Genomic DNA, 17,543 nt, shown 5'->3' with positions numbered 1-17,543 from the left:
GGTGCAGACAGAAAGAAGCGTAGTAGAGGTTTACCTGTGTACTGTGCATACATCAAGGTTTTGCAACAAAGGTGTGCTGCCACTGAGAGGGCGGTGTCTTGAGTGCTATTATGCTTTTTTAAGTATATATATATATATATACACACACACACTTAGTTGAGCTCCTTTGTCTCATTTCACTTTCAAGATAATAGTTTACACCAACATTTATCCATTGCTAACTGACAGAAATTATAATTTAAACTTAGAAACAAATGTGCTAAAGAAAGGCATTAACAAACACATACTTACTAATCTGGACTATTAGTTGACAGCTATTTGTACATTCTTGTGTTGTAGCTGACAATAATAAAGTGTACTTGGTTTCCTTAGATGTCATTTGCTTTGACATCTAACATAATTTACAGAATGATATTGATAGTTATTGACCAAATATTGGAAGTGATAAATACACACAATGCAGATCAGGTTTAAGCTTTTGCTCTAATCTTGAGTAATTGTCTTTTTGTTCTCTTTCAGGACTCGCATACTGCTGCTGAACACCTTCGATCTAGCAGAAGACACAATCAACGTGACAAATGTCCACAGCTGGATTGAGAAGCTTAACGAAACACATCCAGAGCAGTTTGCTGACCTGGCCGACAGTCTGAAACCCTGTAATCTGGAGGCTGAGCTGGACACCGTATGTTCCTCATTATACACATATTTTATAAGAAATATCTTGGAGAGAAGATGATAAATGATATCTTGAAATTATAACTATAGATTTGTGTAAGTGATGATATTATTACTCCAATCCATTTCACGTTATTGTTGTAGGCATCACTGTCTAAAAAAAAAAAAACTTAAAGATAACAGAATCAGAAAATGATATTTCCTAATGTAAAGGAAAGGAGGGGATTAATGATTAATGCCCTCAACGTGTAATGATTAGTCGAGTTGTGAGATGTGATATTTCATGACAACACTTACAATTATATGAAGCATATTAGAGACTTAAATTGGAGTATAATTTATGTAAGTGAATATAAATAGAGTAAGCTCACTTAAGAAAATATAAAGTTGACCAAGAAACAAACCTTCTGTATCCAACCTGCAATCCCCCTCTCCATTCAAGCTGCTCAAATCACAATACCTGCACATTTGCCTTTAATATGTCAAATCTACTGTGATTTGTCAGTCTGTGAATGTGCCTTCTATTTTTTTCTACCATTTTCTCAACTTTTCCTTTAGGCCTAGCAATCACTCTTAATTTAAGTTTACCAAAAGTTTGCCGTTCACACTTCTTTGTAGTCTTTGACTCTGGGTTTCACCGACATTTCTTGATCAAATATTACTTGTATTCTATAGCACCTTTCTGGACTGATGTGTTTTAGTGCTTTACAATCAAGCACATAAAACAAAATGACAATAAAACCTGTGGCGTATAACAATAAAAAAATTATCCAATAGCAGCATGAGAGATAAACCATAGTACAACCAATAAAATATCAAACAAGATAAAAATTCTTAAATGTGTTTGTTGACACTGAATCTATCAGGAGGAAGGCTGTTTCATAGTCTAGGAGCAGCAACACTAACGAACATTACCATTTAACTTTTCCTTAGTCCAAAGAATGACTAAGAGCTCTTAGTTTGGCAACCTAAGTGACCTAAAATTATTGTATGGACACAGTTTATATAATTTGTTGCTTACGTAAAATGGTTAACATTTACACTAAACGCCACTTGTAGCAATTTGAAGAGAGGCAAACAGCGAAAACTGGAAGACCTGAGGCCTACACTACGAAGCAAGTTCACTGTACCCAGGATATCTTTTCGTTAGCTGGCTTCACTAAGCCTAACAACCACAAGCACGCATAAGTGGTGTCACGATGGTGGTTATCAACTCATTCAGTCAACCCAGGTTTTCCCAATCTAGCTATGAGCACATTCACATAAAGGAGGCGGTGTTTGCACCATATGACCAATCACAAACATGGACAAGTCCACCAGAGCCGCATATCTGACACAATATAAGCAAAATATAATATTAAACAAATATGAAGAATTTAAAAATATAATCCAGGCTAAAATAAACACAATTGCTGCTGCCAAAGGCAGGAAGGAAGGCTGGCAAAACATTGCCGACTGTGTGAATATGTAAGTTAATAGGCTTATCAATGTCACTGCCCCATCATTAAGGCACTAGTACATCTGACTATAATCACAATTGTGTATTCCATTAAATTAATGTGTTGCTTAAGATGTATTCTCATGGCATGTCAGACAACTTTAGCCTTATTCTTTCAGCTGCAAAGGCTTAGTGTCCATGCAGGCAATGAGCCAGTATGCTCAAACGATGAGTATCCTTATTTATCATTCACATTGATGATATGGAATGACTTGCGACTGACAAATGACCTTCATTCTCACCTGGACATGCTGTGATTGGAATATGGGTGCAATCAATGGCACAGATCACTCTGGGAAACCCTATGAAAGGAGTAAGCTGCATTCAATATACAAAAGTAAATGTCATAGGATCTATATTATTTATAGATCAAGTAGTCAACTTGAGTTGTCTACCTGCTATTTAATGAAAGCCCTCTTTTATAGACTGCATGGGCAAGTGGTCTGGGAACACAACAAACGCATCAAGTAGCTCTGTTAGAGCAAGAACCACCTTGCGAATTATGCTCTTGAACGTGTTTTTTCTTAGCTTCACCACATTACCCACAGCATACATAAAAGTACCTGTACCAAAAAAATGCAAGCCAATGCATAAAGTCTGCAGGACTGTAAGCGCACGATTTTGATGTGTTGCAGTGGCAATTTACAGCTCAAGAAACTGACAAAGATAAGCCATTCCCTCCGCAGAGAATCTATATCTTATATAGATACCCGTCAGGGAAAGCCAAAGGGTTTTGTCAGACTCTAAAAACTCTTACCTTCTTGAGAGACCCTCTCACTATTCGCACACCGAGGTCCATGGGATCTTCTAGGAATGGTGATGCCATTTTCAAAGAGAATTTATTGGTTAGTAGGTGGTGCTTTTATATGTGTTGATCTGTTATCTCGCACATAACCTGCTCCGGAGCAGGTTAGGTGTGCAGCATAAGTCACCATGGTGATGTACCTGGTAAAAAGGGAACCATCATTGTGACACTGAAAACCCAGGGTGAAACCTAAAGCTACCTCGCTAACCCCAAATCCTGCTCTGTAGTATAGGACTCTGGATCTGATATTTGTAAACAGACCGGTAATAGCATTTCGGCCACATTAGGGTCATGCCAGAGTAGCTTGGATATAATTAACAGTTTATCTCAGTTGGAAAAACAGGCCTGAATCAGCTTTTTTTTTATGATTGTTGCTCAAAATTTGTGTGGATTATAGGATAATATGTGTAAGGTTGCTCTGAGGCTCAAAACAAATAAACATATCTGAAACCAAAACAGCATATCAGAGACCTATACTATGAAGCAGGATTTGGGGTTAGCAAAATAACTTCAGGTTTAACCCTGGGTTTTCAGTGTCAAGGAAGGCAAGAGTTTTTAGAGACCGAAAAAAGCCTTTGGCTTTTCCTGATGAGTATCTATATAGATTCTCAGTGGAGTATATGGCTTATCTTTGTCAGCTTCTTGAGCCATATGTTGCCAGTGTGACACTTTGAAGTTATGTGCTTCATCATCAGCGGACGGCGGTCACTTGAAGGGAGTATGACTGTCCTCTCCATTTGGTTGTCTACTTGTGGGTCTTCAGATGGCTGTAGAGGCCGATCTGCGACCCACATACCTTGGTGCAGTGTGGACAGGGGAATGTGGTGGAGGTTGGTGGTGGTGGTGGAGCCTTTTTCTCTCTCTCCTTGTGGTGCTGTTGCTTTTTCTCTGCGGCACAGTAGAGTTTCATTTCAGCTCCTTCCTGCATCTATTTCTTCCAGGTGCGCCTATCCAGTGTAATCTGTTCCCAGTTGCTCGATGTGATGTTGAATTTCTTCAAACTGGTCTAGATGTTGTCCTTGAAATGTTTATTTTGCCCGCCGGGAGCTTGCTGACCTTTCTTCAGCTGGGAGTACAGTATCTATTTGGGGAACCGTGTGTTGGACATGTGGATGACGTGGCCTATCCATTGGAGTTGGTGCTGAATTATGGTGGTGGTGATGCTAGTCATATTGACTTCTTCCAGAACTCTGATGTTGGTGCATCTGTCCTTCCAGCTGATCCTCAGGATCTTTCATAAGGATCTTTGGTGGTATTGCTCTGTACAACAGCTCTGTAGACCAGGAGTTTTGTTTGGGCCTTTAGGTGTCGGTCTTCAAAGACTCTTTTCCTGAGTCTGGCATAAGCGCCACTGGCACAACTCAGGAGATAGTTGACCTCAGAATCAATGTTAGCTTTTGAGTAGAGAAGGCTGCTGAGGTGGGGGAAGTGATCAACATTTTCAAGAATTTTGTTTTCTACTTTTATGGTGGGCTGGGTAGATGGCTGGTTGGGTGGAGGCTGATATAGGGCCCGGGTCTTCTTGATGTTTAATGCTAGACCCAGGGTTCTGTATACCTTGGAAAAGTCATTCAAAATGTCCTTGAGGTCTTTTGTGGAGTATGCTGCGATAGCGTTGTCATCTGCATACTGAGGCTCCATGATGGTGGCGCTGCAGACTTTGCTCTTGGCCTTGAACCTATTAAGGTTGACGAGCCTGCCATCAGTTCTGTACAGGATTGTGATCCCCTGTGGCAGCTCTTCACCAACGAAATGGAGTATGGCAGCAATAAAGATGGCAAACAGGGCATCAAGTGGCATGGTGGTCTATTCCGATGCCTGCCAACACGGGGATCGCTGGTTCAAATTCCCATGTTACCTCCGGCTTGGTCGGGTGTCCCTACAGACACATTGGCCGTGTCTGCGAGTGGGAAGCCAGATTGGGTATGTGTCCTGGTCGCTGCACTAACGCCTCTGGTCGGTCGGAGTGTCTGTTCGGGGGGGAGGGGAAACTGTGGGGAATAGCATGATCCTCCCACGCGCTACGTCCCCCTGGCAAAACTCCTCACTGTCAGCTGAAAAGAAGCGGCTGGCGACTCCACATGTATCAGAGGAGGCATGGAGTAGTCTGCAGCCCTCCCCGGATCTGCAAAGTGGGTGGAGCATGGACCAGGACAGCTCGGAAGAGTGGGGTAATTGGCCAGTACAATTGGGGAGAAAAAGGGGGAAAAAATCCCCCCAAAAAAGAAAAAAGATGGCAAACAGGGTGAGTGTGATGATGCATCCCTGTTTGACCCGTTTCCGCAGTGAAGGGCACTGACTCAGAGCTGCTGTTGCTGAGTACTGTGACTGACATGCCATCATATGAAGCTTCAATATTCTGATATATTTGTCAGGGCAGCCATATATTGATAGTATGCACCACAGAGCCTGGCAGTCAACCGAGTCAAAGGCCTTTGTCGGGTCTATGTTAACTTTAGCAACAGCAACCGTGTTGCTTTTAGCCTGGATTATATTTTTCAATTCTTCATATTTGTTAATATTATAGTTTGCTCTTCTTGTTTAAAATATGCAGCTCTGGCAGACTTGTACGTTTGCGACTGGTCATATGGTGCAAACACCGCCTCTTTCACGTGAACGTGCTCATAGCTTGATAACCACCGTCGTGAAACCGCTTATGTACGATTGTGGTTGTTAGGCTTATAGCCTGTGTATGCTGAACTTGCTTCGTAGTATAGGCCTCAGGAGTCAGAACAAGTAAACAAAAAACCAAATCAGACAACAAAACTTAAAAATAAATGAAGTAATAAAATTAAAAAAAATCTGAAAACATTACATCAGATAACAAAATAACATTTACTTGGGTTAAACCAGAAAAGGTAGCCAGGTACAGGTTGACCTCTAGCCCTGATTGGATGTAGAATCTGTCAATCAGAGTAAAAAGAAGTGGGCCACAATTAAACTGTTTTAAATGGAAGGGGCAGTTTGAAATAAGCAGGACTATGCTGGCTTGTTAACAAAAAATGCAATGTAATATTCATTTTAATTGTTTCATTTAAAATAAACGTTTTGTATATATTGCAGGATACATTTTAACCCTTGGAACAACTCAGAGGCTGTCAAAGAGATTAGTAGAGAACAAATAGTCATTCATTTTCTTGCCAAGAATTTTATAAGTTACAATCCTGGGATGACTAATAATACAGATAAGATAACATTGCAATAACTATACATACTGTTTTCCTCTCACTGGTCATAAAAAATAAATATCCTTCGCTGTACAATAAAAATCCAATTTACAACATCCATCCATTCATTATCTGACCCGCTTATCCTGCTCTCAGGGTCGCGGGGATGCTGGAGCCTATTCCAGCAGTCATTGGGCAGCAGGTGGGGAGACACACTGGACAGGCCGCTAGGCCATCACAGGCCCCCCCCCCACACCACACACACACACACACACACACCCACGCACACACCTATTCATACCTAGGGACAATTTAGTATGGCCAATTCACCTGACTTACATGTCTTTGGACTGTGGGAGGAAACCGGAGCCCCTGGAGGAAACCCACGCCGACATGGGGAGAACATGCAAACTCCACACATAGGACGACCCGGAATGAACCACCAAGGTTGGACTACCCCGGGGCTCGAACCCAGGACCTTCTTGCTGTGAGGCAACCACGCTACGTACTGCGCCACCGTTGCTGCCCAATTTAAAACATCATAACATAAATATTAACTCTTGAAACGATGGTTGAAAGTTTACCCACTAAACTTTGACTCTCAAAAGCCAGGAAGGCGGGGGGGGGGTTATTGTAATTGGTTGATACTATTACACTGAAAGTTAATCTTTAATAACCAATTAAATAAAGTAATTAAAATAATGAAATTAATAATGCACTAATAAATTAATTAAATAAAATAGGAAACTTGCATTTCCCATTTGTGTCTTAATAAAAGCCCCCCACTGATAACAACAGCCTGTTGACGAATCACTTTATAATTGTTTTAAGCTCATTTATTTAAAGTTGAGGATTTGCCCTTCTTAAAGCCTGCACAAGTTATAGGACTCTGTTAGAGCTTGGTAGCATTAAACTATATAGATGAAGATGTATATTATAATGTTATTTAAAATGATACTTAACATAAACAAATCTGCTCTATTTTTTGTCCTCTTTTACTTTCGCTCTCTCTCTCTCTCTCTCTCTCTCTCTCTCTCTCTCTCTCTCTCTCTCTCTCTCTCTTTCTCTCTGTTGCTCTTTTTCTAGGCTGCTGAAGGTACAGGCCTGGCCTTCATTGTGTACAGCGAAGCCATCAGAAACATGCCATTATCTCAGCTGTGGTCAGTGCTTTACTTCGCCATGTTATTGCTGTTAGGCATGGGCAGTATGGTGGGCAACATCACTGCCATCATCACTCCTCTACGAGACTTTAGGGTCTTATCTCAAAATCTGAGCAATGAGACTTTCAACGGTAAGAAAATACAGTTTCACAGTTTTTTGTGCTTTGTTTTTTTTTTGTTTTTGTTTTTTTTTTCACCCCAATTATATCCGTCTGATTACCCCACTCTTCCGAGCCATCCCGGTCGCCACTCCACCCCCTCTGCCAATCTGGGGAGGGCTGCAGACTACCACGTCTCCTCCGATACATGTGGAGTCGCCAGCCACTTCTTTGCACCTGACAGTGAGGAGTTTCACCAGGGGGATGTAGCGCATGAGAGGATCACGCTATTCCCCCCAGTCCCCCCCCCCCGAACACACACCCCAACCGACCAGAGGAGGTGCTAGTGCAGCAACCAGGATACATACCCACTTCTGGCTTCTCACCCGCAGACACAGCCAATTGTGTCTGTAGGGACGCCCAACCAAGCCGGAGGTAACATGGGGATTCGAACCGAAGAGCCCCGTTAGTAGGCAACGGAATTGACCGCTATGCCACCCGGACGCCTCCTCGGTTTCAGTTTTACATAGGCAACACATCTGGGGTTCAACACATTCAACCAATAAAAGATTAGCTGTGTGGCATGCCGGTTTTAGCCGAACTCTGTGGGTAGATATGTGTTCTAAAACAACACTGCAACTTTCAGTCCACCCTTCTTTTCTTGTTCTTGACTCCTTCTCTTCACCTTATTCAAAATTGAAGTGGGTGGAGACAGGTTAATAATGAGTGCTTACTTACTCTTTCAATGATGTTATGAAATAATTATGCTGAAGGACTACAGTGCATCCGGAAAGTATTCACAGCCCTTCACCTTCCCCACATTTTGTTATGTTACAGCCTTATTCCAAAATGGATTACATTTCCTTTTTTTTTCTCATCAATCTACACACAATACCCCATAATGACAAAGCGAAAAAGGTTTTGTAGAAATTTTTGCAAATTTATTAAAAATAAAAAACTGAAATATTGCATGTATATAGGTATTCACACCCTTTACTCAGTACTTGGTTGAGGCACCCTTGGTAGCAATTACAGCCTCAAGTCTTCTTGGGTATGAAGCTACAAGCTTGACACACCTATATTTGGGGTATTTCTCCCATTCTTCTCTGCAGATCCTCTCGAGCTCTGTAAGGTTAGATGGGGAGCGTCGCTGCACAGCTATTTTCAGGTCTTTCCAGAGATGTTCAATGGAGTTCAAGTCTGGGCTCTGGCTGGGCCACTCAAGGACATTTGCAGACTTGTCCCGAAGCCACTCCTTCATTGTCTTGGCTGTGTGCTTAGGGTCGTTGTCGTGCTGAAAGGTAAACTTTCGCCCCAGTCTGAGTTACTGAGCACTCTGGAGCAGGTTTTCATCAAGGATCTCTCTGTACTTTGCTCCATTCATCTTTCCCTCGATCCTGACTAGTCTCCCAGTTCCTGCCGCTGAAAAACATCCCCACAGCATGATGCCGCCACCACCATGCTTCACTGTAGGGATGGTATTGGCAAGGTGATGAGAGGTGCCTGGTTTCCTCCAGACGTGACGTTTGGCATTCAGGCCAAAGAGTTCAATCTTGGTTTCATCAGACCAGAGAATGTTGTTTCTCATAGTCTGAGAGTCCTTGAGGTGCTTTCTGGCAAACTCCAAGCAGGCTGTCATGTGCCGTTTACTGAGCAGAGGCTTCCGTCTGGCCACTCTACCATAAAGGCCTGATTGGTGGAGTGCTGGAAGGTTCTCCCATCTCCACAGAGGAACGCTGGAGCTCTGTCAGAGTGACCATCAGGTTCTTGGTCACCTCCCTGACCAAGGCCGTTCTCCCCCAATTGCTCAGTTTGGCTGGGCAGCCAGCTCTAGGAAGAGTCCTGGTAGATCCAAACTTCTTCCATTTACGAATGATGGAGACCACTGTGCTCTTTGGGACCTTCAAAGCTGTAGAAATTTTTTTGTACCCTTTCCCAGATCTGTGCCTCAATACAATCCTGTCTCGGAGGTCCACAGACAAGTCCTTTGACTTCATGGCTTGGTTTATGCTCTGACATGCACTGTTAACAGTGGGACCTTATGTAGACAGGTGTGTGCCTTTCCAAATCATGTCCAATCAATTGAATTTACTACAGGTGGACTCCAATCAAGATGTAGAAACATCTCAAGGATGATCAGTGGAAACAGGATGAACCTGAGCTCAATTTTGAGTGTGATAGCAAAGGGTGTGAATACTTATGTATATGCAATATTTCAGTTTTTTATTTTTAATAAATTTGCAAAAATTTCTACAAAACCCTTTTCACTTTGTCATTATGGGGTATTGTGTGTACATTGATGAGAAAAAAAAGGAATTTAATCCATTTTGGAATAAGGCTGTAACATAACAAAATGTGGGGAAAGTGAAGGGGTGTGAATACTTTCCGGATGCACTGTATGTGTGTAACCCCCTTTTCTTGGCTATATCTTGTAGAAACCACACCAGTCCTCTGAATTCAGGGTAGCTGCTGCAGGCCCATTTATTTTTGGCACAACTCAGTTCTGGTAAAATCAAAATGAACATATAGATTGTAGAATGACTCGCATGGAGGCAGTGTTAGCGTCTAGGCTTAACATTTAATAATCATTGCAGGGGAACTCAGATACAGTGTACAGGCATGTAGCTGTGTGTATAATGCCGCCCCTAGGCTGCATGATCACGTGACTACTCTGTAAGTACGGAATGCAGGTCAGTACAAACATAATGCTACAAGGTTATCTACATCCTGCTTCTTTAGTTCAGAGCTGTAATTATGTTTTCAAAATGTTCACTGTGTTTCAAAGTAGCTTATATTTAGCAAAGCAGTACTGGCTATCTTGTGCTGGTCTTGCACGAACTATGCCTGACATGTAACTCTGCGAAGGAAGCAAATCTCTGTTAATGTAACATTAAACATTTCAACAACAAGAGAAGTATACTTACGATGGTAGGTAGAATTTACCATTTAACATTTCAACCAACAAGGCAAGTCAGTTCTTGTGTCCATGCATTCTTCATTCAGTGTATTTTGGGTTGGGCTTTGAAATCCTCCCAGATCTTGTGATATAGGGGAATTGAGATTGTCCAGGTGGCTCCATGACTGGTGGTGGCTCTTCAGTGGTCGCTTGAGTGCCATGGTCTGGCTCTCTAGTGAGTACTGATGGAATGTGTTCCACTTGAGTGCCATCCTTGTCTTGCTCTCTGGTAAGTACTGATGGAATGTGTTAATTTTGGTCGAGGATATGTTGAGGTTTGGATACTGGCAGAATGTGCCGTCAGTTTCTCCGGTATTCCTTTCCTTCCTATTCAACGATGTAAGATCTAGGTTCGTTGCACTTCCTTTTGATCACTCCGATCTTGTCATGTCCCTTTGTAGTCTGAAGATGGACCATTTGGGACGGTTCCAGTGCAGGCAGTGGAGTGTTGTGACTTGTCATAGTGTGCTTTCTGCATTCCCCGTTTCTTTGACAGCTGAGCCCAGACCGTTACAGTGCCCTTTGACGATGGCGCCAACAGCTGCTGGCTGGCAGGTAGGGTGATGCATGTTCTCCTAGATAGGAGACGCTGATCGGGAGAGCCCAGGGTTGTATCTCGTGGCACGTTCCGAATGTTCAGCAGATTCAGAATTAGATATGTCCCATCTCTCTCTGAAGTTTCAAGCAGCCTCTTTGCGCTTCAAACTGCCCGTTCTGGCAGGCCGTTTGCTTGTCGGTATTCAGGACTGCTGGTGACGTGGTGGAAACCCCAGGTTGTGGCAAACTCACGAAAAGTCTGACTGGAGAACTGGGTGCCATTTTCTCAAAAGACAGTGTCAGGGGCACCATGGACTGAGAAGGGCTGCTTTAGCTTGTTGACCACACTTTGTGAAAAGAGGCTTTTAAGTGGATCGATTTCAAACCACCCTGAGTATGAGTCGACCAAGACCAGGTAGTGGTGACTGTTCCACTCGAAGATGTCTGTGGCGACGGTGGACCAGGGCAGTTCTGGGATTAGGGTGGGTTGCAGTGGCTCTTTCTGTTGATGTCCTTTTAGACTGTTGCACACACTGCAGGCTTGGACCATGTTCTCAACATCCTTTGCCACGGATGGCCAGAATGCAACATCACGTGCTCTGCGTTTCATTGCTTTGGCCCCAGGATGTCCTTTGTCTAGAATGGTCAGGTTCTCAGACTGTAGTGTTTGGGGAATGACCACTCTTGTTCCTTTCATTACAATGTCATCGTCGATGGTGAGCTCATCCCGGGATGCAAAGAATGGTCTTGCAGCGGCTGCATTACTGCTTGCTCGGTCGGGCCATCCTTGCTTTATAGTGCGGCAGAGAGCTTGCATTGAAGAGTCTGCAGCTGTGTGTTGTCGCAGCTCCTTCAGGCGATTTGATGAGAATGGGCTGGACTGCCATCACTTCGAAGTCGTTCTGTTCAGTTTGATGCGGTGATGTGCTCTTCCTTGGTGCACGAGACAGCGTGTCAGCCAAGTACATGAACTTCCCTTTCTTGTATACAAGCGTCAAGTTGAACTTGTGCAGCTTCAGCATCATGCGTTGCAGACACGCTGGTGCGGTGTGGATTGGTTTGTTCAGGATTGTGATGAGGGGCTGATAGTCGGTTTCGACTGTGATTGGCTTGCCGTAGACAGTCATAGAACTTGAAACATGCAAACACCACCGCCAGCAGCTCCTTTCCTATCTGTGCATATCTTGTCTCAGTCTCCGTCAAGGTGCGCGAGGCATATGCTATGGGTTCGCCTCCCTATAGGCAAGCTGCACCAAGGCCATACTGTGATGCATCACAGGTGAGTGTGACAGTCTTTCTCACGTTGTAGTATTTCAGCACCGGAGGGCTTGATATGTGGGCCTTCAGTCTGTTGAATGCATCTTCGTGTTCCTTTTCCCAACACCAGGCTACGTCACGCTGCAGCAGCTGGCGGAGTGGTGCAGACAGTTTGCTGGAGTTAGGGGTGAACTTTCCAAGGTATGTTGTCATTCCTAAGAATCTCTGAAGAGCAGCCTTGTCTTCAGGTGGGGGTATCTCAGCGATTGCTTTTATCTTCGTAGGGTCAGCTTTGAGTCCCTGGTCTGTGAAGATGTGTCCCACGTAGCTCACCTGTTTGAGTCTGAACCTGCATTTCACCGGATTCAGTCTGAGCTTCACTTTCCGAGCCCTGTCCAAGACCTCTTTGAGGTTGGCATCATGTTCCACTACTCCGTTGCCGCCCACGATGATGTCATCGACGATGATCGCACATGGATAGCCTGTGAAGACCTGCTCCATCGCTCGTTGGAAGACCTCTGATGCAGACTGATTCCAAAGGGCATTCTCAGGAATCTGAACCTCCTCAGGGGTGTGGCAAATGTTGTTCAGATGGAGGATTCTGTGTCTAGTTTGATTTGCCAGAATGAACTTTTTGCATCCAGCACCGAAAACACAGTGGCGTCAGACATTTGTGTAGCCATCTCTTCGACCGTGCGCATAGGATGGTGAGGGTGCATTAAAGCTTCATTCAAGTCATGTGGATCGATGCATATGCGAATGTTGTCAGTGTCCTTCTTGTGTGTGGCAACCATTGCAGAAACCCATTCTGTGGGCTCTGTCATTGGTGTGATTACTCCCAATGTCACCATCTGATCCAGCTCTTTTTTGACTTTGTCCTTCATCGCTACGGGGATGCGCCTTGGTGGCCTCACGACAGGTATGACATTTGGATCGACTTTCATTGTGTATGTTACTGGTAGTGAGCCAATCTCGTCGTTGAACAGGTCAGCATATTCAGAGAATATTTTTTGTGAAAATGTTGAATCCTCGCTGACGTCAACTTGATATACATCGTTGTTTAGAGTGTTAAGTCCATCTTTAGGCAGTCTGGTAGGCCAAGTAGTGGTTGGACATTGTTTTTCATCACATGGAACTGCAGTGTGTGTGTCTGCATCCTCATTTGACAGTTTAGCAGTGCAGTGCCTTCTGTGCGGATCACGGTTCCACCGTATGCAACTAGTTTGGCTGTCTGTGTCTTGTCGATTTTCTCTACCTGTTTCACGAAGTTGTAAGTGTCTGAGGAGATGACATTACACTTGGCCCCAGTGTCTACTTTTAGTTTCAATGGTTTGCCATTCACTGTGATGGAGCAATAGATCTCCTTTTTGTTCTTTATGTTCTCCAGGTTGATTGTGCTGATTTCTCTAGTGTCTAGTGATAGTCCATCTACATGAACCATCGCTGCTGTCTGAGTCCTCTGCTGTGACCAGATGATTGACAGGTTTGTACGCACGGGCTTGTCTAGTGGATCTGCAGTACCTTTTGAAATGGTTATATTTGTTGCAGTTGTGGCACTGCTGCCTGTATGCCGGACACTCCCTTGGTGGGTGATTTCCACCGCAATTTCTGCAGTTGGTGATCCCGGTTGTTGAAGTTTGTTCACTCTGCGACGTTAATCTGACTCCCTTCTGCTTTTTTCTAAAGGCTTTTGGATATTGGACAGCAGCCACGCTGACTGGGGCATGCATTGGAGTGGTCAGAGTTTTGCTGTGTTGCTCAGCTAGTTCGCTTATTTGACACATACCTTAGCTAGAGTTAGCTCACTTTCCTTGAGTAGTGCTTTTCTGACACTATCACTGGTAATGCCACACACTAAACGGTCTCTGATCAGCTCCTCCTGGAGAACTCCGAAATTACAGCTTTTAGAATTGATCCTGAGTGTACTCACATATGCTTCCACTGTTTCCCCATGTTTCTGGTTTCTGGCGTTGAAGGAAGGCCTCTCCATGGTGATGTTTGTCTGAGGGTTGCAAATTTCCCTGGATTTTCTTTTCAAACATTCCAGGTCTTCTCGTGTCTCTGCCCGCCTTATGACGACCCCATCTTCTGCTAGCACCGCTGGTAAATACGTGAATGAGCGTTCCCGTTCGATCGCCTCTTCTCCTGCTAAATTTAGCAGTATGTATGCTTGCGTTTTGGCCGGTTTGTCACTGTGCGCTGCGGCGATAAATATGTCATATTCCTACTCGAATATGCGCCAATTCTCTGCTACATTACCATCGAAGGTAAGAGGGTCTGGTCGCCGAAATTCGTCTGCCATTGTCGTCCTTTTAGCGAGCTTTATCTTCTTTCGTCTTTGTGGAGTTCCTTGCGTGCAGAGGGAACGGCTACGTTAGTTAGCCAGTGCCGCTAACTGAACTCACTTTGCTGAACAAGGCGTCGGATCTAACTATGTACCTTTCGAGTCGGGAAAGTATCAGGTTTCACTTCTGACACCATGTAGAATGACTCGCATGGAGGCAGTGTTAGCGTCTAGGCTTAACATTTAATAATCATTGCAGGGGAACTCAGGTACAGTGTACAGGCATGTAGCTGTGCGTATAATGCCACCCCTAGGCTGCATGATCACGTGACTACTCTGTAAGTACGGAATGCAGGTCAGTACAAACATAACGCTACAAGGTCATCTACGTAGATGTTGTGGTCAAATATTGTCAGCTCAACTCCAGCCCAACTCTGTCGCCGTCTTGTGACGAAGGGCTTTCTACTGCTGATATACACTCACTGGCCACTTTATTAGGTACACCTTGCTAGTACCGGGTTGGACCCCTTTTTGCCTTCAGAACTGCCTTAATCCTTCTTGGCATAGATTCAACAAGGTACTGGAAACATTCCTCAGAGAGTTTGGTCCATATTGACATGATAGCATCACGCAGTTGCTGCAGATTTCTCGGCTGCACATCCATGATGCGAATCTCCCGGTCCACCACATCCCAAAGGTGCTCTATTGGATTGAGATCTGGTGACTGTGGAGGCCATTTGAGTGCAGTGGACTCATTGTCATGTTCAAGAAACCAGTCTGAGATGATTCGAGCTTTATGACATGGCGCGTTATCCTGCTGGAAGTAGCCATCAGAAGATGGGAACACTGTGGTCATAAAGGGATGGACATGGTCAGCAACAATACTCAGGTAGGCTGTGGCGTTGACACGATGCTCAATTGGTACTAAGGGGCCCAAAGTGTGCCAAGAAAATATCCCTCACACCATTACACCACCACCACCAGCCTGAACCGTTGGTACAAGGCAGGATGGATCCATGCTTTCATGTTGTTGATGCCAAATTCTGACCCTACCATCCGAATGTCGCAGCAGAAATCGAGACTCATCAGACCAGGCAACGTTTTTCCAATCTTCTATTGTCCAATTTTGGTGAGCCTGTGCGAATTGTAGCCTCAGTTTCCTGTTCTTAGCTGACAGGAGTGGCACCCGGCGTGGTCTTCTGCTGCTGTAGCCCATCTGCCTCAAGGTTCGACGTGTTGTGCGTTCAGAGATGCTCTTCTGCATACCTCGGTTGTAATGAGTGGTTATTTGAGTTACTGTTGCCTTTCTATCAGTTCGAACGAGTCTGGCCATTCTTGTAATGTCCGTAGACGCCTTGTCTTACTGACATAAGAATAATTCAAGAAAGAGCCGACTTCGTAGGTTCTTAACTCTGTGTAGCTTTTACTAGCGTTCATCCGACATACAACCTTCATAACATCCGCTTCTCACTTCCTGTATACGTCACATGCACTGCACGTACATCCGTGAGTAGGTCAAGTTAAACACGTGACCTTTCATTCATTACATCTCCCCCTCTAAGATTATTTTCTAAACATTTCTCTGAACATTTACTGCCAACAATTTTAACCTGTATATCACCCCCCTTTTCACAAAAAATTAAAAATCTCCCACAGTACACAAGTCCATACGCCTCACAAATCCAGCCGGATTGCAGGCTTGCTCACCCTGCCAGAGCGAGTAACATATGGTGTGGAAGTTGGCATTTCTGCTGCTCGGGACTCATCCGTGTTTCCACTCTCCCCTGGAGTGACATGGTCAGGATCCCTGCTGACAGAGGTGAGTGTTTTGGGTGTGGCCAACAGGTGGCGCCTGTTCCTTCTGTAATGTTCACCTTGAGCTGTCTCCACTATGTAGGATCTGGGAGTGGAGCTCTGACTGTGAACAACTGCTGGCATTGTCCATGTTTTCTGTCCATCAGGTTTGGTGAGTACTGCGTCACCCGAGTTCAGTGGGCGCAGTGTCCGCACGCCGTTCCTGCGGTTGTAGTAGAAAGCCTGCCTCGATTTGGCTGCGGCGTCAGCGGTTTTGATCAGTTCCTCTTTAGGCCAGGCCGGTTTCAGGTTATGCTGCAATGTGGGTAAGGTGGTTCTGAGTCTCCTACCCATGAGCAATTCCGCTGGACTGGCTCCAGTGGAAGAAGAGGGTGTAGCTCTGTATGTCAACAGGGCGAGGAGAGGGTCTTCCTGCCTTAATATGCTTTTGGCTATCTGAACAGCCCTCTCTGCCTGTCCATTACTCTGGGGGTAGTGTGGGCTTGAAGTCACATGGATGAAATCATAATCCTCACTGAACCTCCTCATCTCTTCTGAAACTAGCTGTGGCCCATTATCACTAACTACAATTTCAGGGATACCAAAACGTTCAAATGTAGCCTTCAGCCTAGCTACAACCTGACTGCTAGTAGTTGTTGGTAGATTTAGGATCTCCAAAAACCTGGAATAATAGTCAGACACTATCAAGTAGTTTTGCTTTTTGTACTCACACAGGTCTATGCCAACTTTCTGCCATGGTCTGGATGGGAGCTCACTTGACATTAAAGGCTCTTTTCTCTGTGTGTTCTTGTGTTCTCTGCAGAATTGACATTGCTGTATCTTTGTTGTAATGTGCTCTGTCATTTTGGGCCACCACACTGACTGGCTAGCTCTCTCTCTGCACTTAGCTATCCCCTGGTGCCCGTCGTGTATTCTGTCTAAGATCACCTCCCTCATCTCTGTGGGAATGACGATACGACTGCCTCTGATGACTAAACCATCTACCTCAGATAACTCCCCTCTCACCTGATAAAAGTCTCTGACTGTCTCCGGCACTTTATCGACATACTCAGGCCAGCCGTGTCTGATGAAGCCCAACACTGTCTGGAGCTGCAGATCCCCATCCGTGCTCTGTTTTATCTCCTGCATCCTTTGAGGTGTGGCAGGCACCTGGCACACGATGGCATCAATGTGCGCTGCAACATCATCATGAGAAGCACCATCTCCGTAGCACTGCTCTGGGCCTCTGGAGAGTGCATCAGCCACAGCTAAAGTTTTGCCTGGTGCGTATTCAGCCACTGCATTGAAACGC

The 17,543-nt window shown here is 44.6% G+C and overlaps 1 protein-coding gene across 1 annotated transcript in view; it reads left to right on the top strand.

Moving 5' to 3' along the window:
- The window catches only part of LOC130118339 (sodium- and chloride-dependent transporter XTRP3-like), a 53,778-nt gene that overhangs the window by 12,435 nt on the left and 23,800 nt on the right, over positions 1–17,543 (top strand). Inside the window, exons 7-8 of the mRNA XM_056286757.1 lie at positions 520–682; positions 7,232–7,436. Coding sequence (XP_056142732.1) covers positions 520–682; positions 7,232–7,436 — 368 coding nt within the window. The remainder of the gene's footprint in view (positions 1–519; positions 683–7,231; positions 7,437–17,543) is intronic.

The sequence above is a fragment of the Lampris incognitus genome, chromosome 9 (genome assembly GCF_029633865.1).
Source record: "Lampris incognitus isolate fLamInc1 chromosome 9, fLamInc1.hap2, whole genome shotgun sequence".
Taxonomy (NCBI): Eukaryota; Metazoa; Chordata; class Actinopteri; order Lampriformes; family Lampridae; genus Lampris; species Lampris incognitus.
The sequence above is the reverse complement of the archived record's forward strand: the minus strand, read 5'-3'. Positions and strand labels throughout refer to the sequence as shown.